The sequence below is a fragment of the Thunnus thynnus genome, chromosome 4, assembly GCF_963924715.1.
Source record: "Thunnus thynnus chromosome 4, fThuThy2.1, whole genome shotgun sequence".
NCBI lineage: Eukaryota > Metazoa > Chordata > Actinopteri > Scombriformes > Scombridae > Thunnus > Thunnus thynnus.
In genome coordinates, this window is record NC_089520.1 from 1313418 (window position 1) to 1321828 (window position 8411).

General features: G+C 40.1%; 1 protein-coding gene across 2 annotated transcripts; it reads right to left on the reverse strand.

Annotated features, from left to right (window-relative positions):
* Nucleotides 1-1901: 1901 nt before the first annotated feature.
* Nucleotides 1902-5867, reverse strand: LOC137180863 (nuclear factor 7, brain-like). Of its 2 annotated transcripts, none has more exons than XM_067586133.1 (2): nt 4257-5867; nt 1902-4147 (listed from the first exon to the last, which is right to left on the reverse strand). In XM_067586133.1, exon 2 carries the CDS (start codon nt 4128-4130, stop codon nt 2736-2738), a length of 1395 nt encoding a protein of 464 aa, XP_067442234.1. In that variant the 5' UTR covers nt 4131-4147; nt 4257-5867; the 3' UTR covers nt 1902-2735. The 2 variants fall into 2 exon arrangements, with proteins under 2 accessions (XP_067442234.1, XP_067442235.1); XM_067586134.1 differs by having other exon boundaries at nt 5131-5866.
* Nucleotides 5868-8411: the final 2544 nt, after the last annotated feature.

Consider the following 8411-nt stretch of genomic DNA (forward strand, 5'->3'; position numbering starts at 1 on the left):
TTACATCGTTTCCACTTTCCCTGAAACATTCGGCCTAAGTTCATCTCATTTCTCCTCGGAAAAGAAGGAAAAGAAGGAAAAGATGCAAGTGAGGGAAACATGGATGAAATGAAGGGAATGGGGATGTATCCTGTTTGCATGCAGCTTCCTCTCTATTTAAATTCGGCACATGACGGCACGTTGCTGCTTGTGCCGACCTGAATGATGATCATGTGTTGTACATAGTTTGGCAAATTGATTGTATTGATCTTGATTGTGTGAAATAAATATAATTGAGTTAATTAAATAACAAAGAATGTGTCTTGGCGTTTGCTCTCACAAATGCAACGTAGAAGAATAAAGAATAAAAATAGAGCAAAAAGTCATAATAAATAATGAAATACAAAAAATTATATTAAATTTAAATTCAAAGTCTATTTACAGAATAGAATTATAATAGTTGTGAAATGGGATATAAAACTTTAACTGAAATATGGACCGTGCTATGGAGGATGAAATGAAGTGTATAAAATATAAATTATAACACATTATGATGTCTCGGTATCTGGGCTCTTTGGGACAATATTCAATAATAAAATTCAGTCGATGATATTTAATGCGTTCCCTTTGTGTGACTCAAAAGCAGAAGCACTCTGTGTGGTTTCATATGAAAGGATATAAGTGAGGCCAACTTACAGAGCTGCTAGAACGTCGTTGTTCAGACTGATTTCTGGTTCATTCTGTGATATCTCGCTACCCACCGCTTTTTGTCATCCATTTTTCATGAGCTGCCTGCACTCCGTCCCCCGAGGGATTCCCCCCGGGCAGCTTACGCAACCAGTTAGATTGTGTAGATCTGTGATTTGTTGATTGTTGCACTACTTTCTTGTTGTCTCACATCAACGTCGTGCCAACCACCTCATTTTTTAACTAAATACTTTGCTTTGTGTTACGTCCTTCATCTGTTTTCTCCTTCTACTGAATCAACACACAGCACAGTGCAGTTATTATCACACTTAACACAAAAAGAGTCCAGTGACTTTAAAACACAGTGAACATATCTTTGAATTAAATTAAAGTTCTGTTCCAAACATTCAAAGTTTCAGCTGAAGTCATGATGTCACTTCCTGTCCAGCTTCTGTAACTCGACACAATCTCTCATTCAGTTTTTCTTTCATCAGCATACATCAGCATTTAAACCTTTTGCTATTTTAACAAAGTTAAACAACATTTTCATTGTACACACAGAAAAAACTACAGCTCCCATTAAAAGAACTACAAACGGAGCAGCGTGGGTACTTACATCACTTGGTCTCGTCCATATCCATAAAACTTCTTGATGCTTTCTCCTGCAGTCATTGTTGCTGTTTGTAGCTGTAATCTGAGCTGTGCAAAGACTTTATTACAGATATGATGTCTAGTAGAGGTGAGCCCGAATAGAAATACATTATTCAGCAAAGCACAAATAGTGGGTTTTATACAAATATTTGTTTCATACAAATATTTTAAAAGTTATGTGTTGGGGGTGTTCCCCAGAGATAAAGCTGAGCTACTGACACAAGCAAAGCGCTCCCAACAGACTCTCCATAACCTGTTGTTCCTCTTCTCCTTTCCACAAAGTTACGTTGTAAAAAATAGGCAATAAATGAAAAGTGCAAAGCAATAATTGCCTTTGAAGTTCCTCCCTACATGTTAAACGCTGTGCTGTCTGTGTGTTATGGGTGTATAAATAGGTAGAGGTCTGTCTGCAATGAGGTGATGAGTAAAGTTTTATCCCAGTAGTCAGCGCAGTCGTCTCTGATCTGAGACCCGGTGTGGGGACCTCCTTCATAAGGTAGTTTATTCATGAACATTTATTGCAACACTTTAATTTTCTGAAATTAAAAGTGTAATAAAAACAAAAACAGAATTTTTAAGCCTCTTTCCACTTTTATTGGAATACAAATACAAATACAAATACAAATACTGGGATCTCTGCACATCCCTCGTGTCACAGATTAGCATGAAAAAAACAAAGTACATTAAATTGATGAAGGAGATCTCATCCTGAGGAGGACAGCAGGAGCCCGTCCTCCTCTGTCCTCCACTGCCCCCATTTGTAAACGTTTTGTAAATGAAAATAAGCCTCAGGAAAGAGATGTTATGCTGCTGCTCACTAACTTTGTCTCTGCTTTCTTTGTCTTTGGTGCTCTGCTGGACGTAAACACATCGTGAGTCAGTCTGATTGGACGTGATGTCTGCAATGCATTCTGGTTGTTGTAGGATTCCCCCCTAAGAACAGTATAAATAATCTACACATTTGTTCTTAGTTTTCTATAGTCAAAGGGCACCTAATTCAAAAATAATTGCACATTTCTACTACACAGGTGATCTAGTTTAAAGAAATCCTCATATTGACAGCGGTGAGTTTTTCCTTTAACATTTGAAAACTATAATTTCAACATACAGTCATTGATTCTTGGCTGCTGGTCTTCATGGATCCACATCGACATCAGAAAACATTAACAACTATTGAAAATGATACAGTATCAATAAAAAACTAAAAATAAGGCTGAAGACATAAACTATAAAGATCAGAAAATAAAACAACTAAAACAACATGAACATATTTTGGAATAATGAGACAGCAGCAGGACAGAAGCTTCAGAGGTTAAATTCAGCCACTTTTCCCTTTAAGAAATAAATGACAGTAATTATAAGAACCATCATCATCGTCATCATCATCATCATCATCATCATCATCATCATCATCGTCTCTAACTGCTCTGTTCCACTGTCACAGAGACCTTCAGTGGGGAAATCTTCAGTGGGAGTTTATACCAAGTGTAAATGTATGGAAACAGTGTGTCAGTGAAAGTGTGTGTGAAGGTGTGTATGTGTGTGTTAGTATCAGGATCAGAGAACGACAGATTTCCTCTGTTCCAGTCCAGATTCACTCTGATCCTCTGGAGCTTCTTCTTCACTGGGAGAACAGTGGAGGGAGCTGGTGGTGACCATGCTGAGTATTCACCTCCATAGAACCATATTCCCCATAATCCAGACTGTATGCCTCCCTTCCTCTGGACAGACTCTGATAACACACCCAGTCTCCAGCCTGTATTGTCTCCAACCTCGACATCCCAGCTGTGAGTCCCTGAGTTAAAGCCCTCAGAGCCCAGAACAGAGGAGTAGAAGTTAAACCTCTCTGGATTATCAGGAAGCTCCTGTCTCTCTCCTCCTCTCACACTGGTCAGATCTTCAGACAGGATGAGTCCTCGACCAGCAGTGTTTGGATCCAGAATGACAGGAGTGTAGGAGACCATCTCCTTCATGTTGTTCCAGATGTTGAAGGTCAGGTTGCCCAGGTGTTTGGCCTGGTCTATCAGAGCTCCTGAGAGTAGCTGTGGATCATCCAGCAGGAGGCAGCGCTGGACTCTTTCCACTGCAGCCTTGTAGTTGTGCAGGAATGAGACGTCTTCAGCTCTCAGCTCCTCCTCTGTGGCTCTGACTGTGTGTGAAAGAGCTGCTATCTCTCTGCTCAGAGCCTCCATCTTCTCCTTCATCATCTGACTCTTCTGCTCCTCTTCCTCCCTCAGAGCAGCCATCCTGGCCTCCTCTTCCTCTTCTAGAAACTGGTGAAGCTTCTTAAACTGCTCCTTAATCTGCCTCTCTGTGTGTCGGGCCTGGACCTTAATGTGTTCTGCTGTTTGATCAAACTTCACTTTAACTTCTTCACAAACCTTTAACTTCTTCTTTAAAGGCTCCAGAGTTTCCTCAAGTTTCTTCTTGTGTTGTCGTGCAGCTTCATCAACGGGTCTGAATCTGTGGTTGGTGTGTTTTTCTGAATCTCTGCAGATGTGACACACTGGCTGCTGATGGTCCAGACAGAAGAGTTTGAGTTTCTCAGAGTGCAGACTGCAGAGAGCCTCTGAAGCTCTCTGATCTCTGTCCTGTAAGAAGGACTCACACAGGTTCTTTAACACCAGACTAACAGGTGGTTGTTCCTTTGAAGATCTTCTCTTACAAACTGGACACTCACGTGTTTGTTTCTGTCTCCACCAGCTCTTCAGACAGTCTTTACAGAAGCTGTGGCTACATGACAGAACAACAGGATCTCTAAAGACGTCCTGACAGACCGGACAGCAGAGATCCTCCTCTGATCTGGAAGCCATTTTGTCTCCGAGTGAAGCTGAAAACACAGCAGACAGAAAGTACAGTCAGTCATGGCTCCCCTCCCTCCTCTACTAACCTCACTGACATTTACTTTCACTTTGACTCCAGTTTTTAGTCAAACTCACATTCAGTGTGTGGAGAGTCAGCAGGTTGAAGCAGCAGAGTTCTAGTTTTCACTTTTCTCTCCTGTAGCTGTTCTCACTCAGAGGAAGCTGTTAGTTTGGTCTGAAGGTGAATCTGATCGTCTGTTTTTCAGTCTGTGTGTCTCTTTAGAGACGAAGAATAAGCTGTTTCCTGCTTTGTCTCAGGTGAGTCAGCTGAGGGGCGGAGCTTTGTCAGACCTCTTCTGATAAATGCTGTTGCTTCACATGTAAAACAGAGTGTGTTTCATTTAAAAGTTCAAAGATACACCTACCAACTCCTCTAAAGATTAATGACTAACAGGTTTTATCTGATTCTATCTGTACAGTACAGAACAAGCTTTTATTGTGCAGGAACTTAAGGTTCACATAGCAGTGATGTAGGCAGAAACTGTATTTTGGGTGGGCCATCTTTTCCCAGAAAAACTGACTTATGAAAAGTTAGAAGAGGAAAAAAAGAACAAACAGACAAACTGAAAAACGAGCGACGACTTCACAACGTTCTGCATCACAAAGTCAATAACAGTAAAACACTGTCTATCAAACATGCTCAACCAACAGAGCATCAGATTATAAAGGCTGTACCCAACAGTACACACAAAAAGCCTCTTTTACAGCCTGTACAGACTAAAACAGAGTGTGTTTCATTTAAAAGTAAAACACAGCGGACGAGACGTTAAAAGAGGAAGTCAGTTGTGTTTCCTGCTGTTGAAAGTTTCTCAGTCACTTTGACTCGTGTTTTTTCAGTCAGCAGCAGGTTGAAGTTGAACTATTTCACTACTTCAGGTCTTCAGTGCTTCCTGCTGTAACTGTCCTCTCTCAGTTTAAATCACAGTTTTGTAATGAAGGTAAATCTTACCGTCTGTCTGCCTCCTTCCAGTGAAGCTGAACAGTAAGAACCTGTTTCCTGCTTTGTGTCACATGATATCCTGTAAGAGGTGGAGCTTATTAAAGGAACAGATGATAAATATGATGAATACGATCCGTCGCGCTGCTTTGAGATCACATCATCATGTCAACATAACTTTCATGGGAAGAGCACAAAGAGAAGATGATGATGATGTGATGAAGCTCTGTCAGCTGTCTGCATCTCAAATGGAAAAAATACACAAGAAACCAAACTCATCTCCACTGTTATTCTACTGGTTTTTAAAGAGACATGAAAAACATGACAACACTGGTACCAACACAACTGTAGCACCACTAATAAAACCTCACAGTAACATGACATCAGCTATATATTAAACAAAAGCTGCTCAAAGATAAAAACAGTGAATCAAAGTGAAATACAAATAAACAAGAGAGCCAACAACAATAAATAAGATCAATAAAAAGCACTGATATGTTTTGGATATTTAAATGAAATGACTCTGAAAATGATCTAATGGGTTTCAGATCATTTCAAAAAGTAAACTGAGAAAAAACTTTGCAGCTGATTTTCTCAAACTTTACATTGTTATGGTTTTATATTCTTATTCAGTCCATCACGGATCTGTCAGAAGTCTGATGATATCTGTCGATATTAATAACAACAAATTCTGCCTCATGTAAGTGTTTTATTTCTTATACAATGATTTTTAAGGCCCGATTTGTTTCATACAAATATGTTAAAGTTATGTGTTGTTATGTGTTACAGAGATAAAGCTGAACTACTGACACAAGCAAAGTGCTGCCAACAGACTCCATAACCTGTTGTTCCTCTTCTCCTTTCACAAAGTCAGGCTGTAAAAAAAGACAATAAATGAAAAGTGCAAATCAATAATTATCTTTGAAGTTCTTCTACATGTTACACGCTGTGCTGTCTGTGTGTTATGGGTGTATAAATAGGTAGAGGTCTGTCTGCAATGAGGTGATGAGTAAAGTTTTATCTCAGTAATCAGTGCAGTCGTCTCTGATCTGAGACTCCAGTTAGAGCCCCGGTGTGGGGACCTCCTTCATAAGGTAGTTTATTCATGAATATTTATTGTAACACTTTAATTTTCTAAAATTAAAAGTGTCATAAAAACAAAAACAGAATTTTTAAGCTTTTTACCACCTTTATTCGAACAAATACAGATACAAATACAAATACTGGGCTCTCTGCACATCCCTAATGTCTGGCCCATAATTGAAGGCCGCTAAGGAACATAAATATTGAACAAACAATGATATTAGATGTTACCTAAGCATATGAAGCGAGCCACGTGACCTATGATTGAGAAAGGTTCTATTCCAAGGCTGGAGTTATACAGAGTTATACATGTTAATGAGATTTTTAATCAGGTTTTCTTACATCTGGAGCAGAGTTTCACTCCGGCTCTCTATGGACATGAAACATATTATTCATCCGTGTACAGATGAAGCACAGATGAAACACAAATACCACTAGGAGAGGAAAAAAAACCCCAACATGACCTCATCCTCTGCAGCACATTAAAAGGATGGAGAGAGGTTTGAATCCACATGGGTATGAGTGTACAGCACCAACGCTTCAGATACATAATTAAAAAATCTGAAAGGTTTTGCTGCTGTCTTCCATTTCCTCACAGCGACACAGAATGCATTATCAGTGCTCTGCTGCTAAACTGTGTTCAGGCTTTAAATGCTCATCTGGGAAGGTTCTAACGAGCTGGATCGGCACGCAGGAACACAGAAAAGCAGAGCCGCAGCTCCCCCTACATCTTGTGTTGTTCAGCAGTTTGCTGCAGGAGCCGAATGACGCAGGTGTGGAAAACCTGCACAAAATCAAAAATTAATTGGAGTATTTTGTATGCAACACGGTTCTCTTTTATCCCAGCGTGTTAGACGTACCCTTTCAGTGTAATCAAACTCTCTACTGCACTTGCTTAAGGGCACCCTGCAGTCATGGTGGAAACTACAGGTATGATATCAAGCAGCCGCTTCCTCTTTCCTGTAACTCCACGTTTGTGTAGGGAGACAGCAGCATATTTAAAAATGTGGGGAATTTTGGTTTCCCAGCTTCGCCTCGCTGCACACTCTCATTTCCACTTCTGGTGCGACGGGAACGACGTGGTCTGCACATGTGTGACTGTGACTGACGGCGAGGACGCCGTCCTGAAGCAGGCGGCAGCGTTCCTTCATCCATCGTGTGGCAGTGACACCGAGCCAGATGGTGCTGGTCTCTAAAGCTCTGTGCTGAGCTGCTGCTGCTGCTGCTGCTGCTGCTGCTTACTGACTAATGGGACATCATGGCTGGCACACCTGAAGACACTTTCTGTCCTCCTTACTTCTCCTTTTCCATCCATGTCAGTCTAAAAGAAAAAAGAGAGCTGCGGCACGAAGAGTTAGTGAAAAAATATTATTATAATTATGTCTAATGAGTCCTGCAAAGACCTTTTGACACAAATTCCCTTTTGGGGCTTTAACACTAAATAAATATCACTTTTAGTATGATAATGATAATACTGCAGTATTACAATAATAACCATCCATTTCCAAATTCTAATTTTCCTTCTTAATTCTCTCTTAACAGCGTCCTCTGACTGTCCAGCTGCTAAAATCCAAAGTCCACCTCAATTATTACCTTGTGCTCACCTCATAGGACATATATCATACTCCATCACAACTATACAGAACGGCCATAAGGGATGATGGGGATGATGGGATGGTGCTGCTGGAGGAACTCTGCTCCATCTGTTGTAGGACTGCAATAAAATAAAATATTTGGTTTGGTATAACAAAGCAAGCATGATCCAAACTAATACAGTCATTCCACTGACACCACAATCAGCAGAGTATCTTCACAGAACAAAAAGATCTTTTTCTCTCGCTATGTACGATCACAGAGAAAGTCATTTTCAATAACTGGATTGTTTTAAATACACCAACTCAAAATAATGAGACAGACTATGCTGACACACATGGGCACCAGTGGAAAGGTACTTTATGTCACTACAAAAAAACAATTTTTATTTGTTTATTTATTTCTCTCTTTTTTAAAATTAAGTTAATAATTGAGTCTTTTTATTCTGTCAGTGCTGCTCTACAGTATTAACTGTACACTGAGAAGTGAAGGACAGTAATAATGTTTGACTGATATTGTTTGAGGGGCAGGTGAAGGGATGGATTATATTTGCAAGCTGGTTTTGGAGGGTTACAGATGGGAGGACTCACTTCTTTGTTCATTAATTGTCAGAATTT

Coding starts and splice junctions, on each gene's coding strand:
- LOC137180863 (XM_067586133.1), bottom strand. CDS start 4,130: ATGGCTTCCAGATCAGAGGAGGATCTCTGCTGTCCGGTCTGTCAGGAC.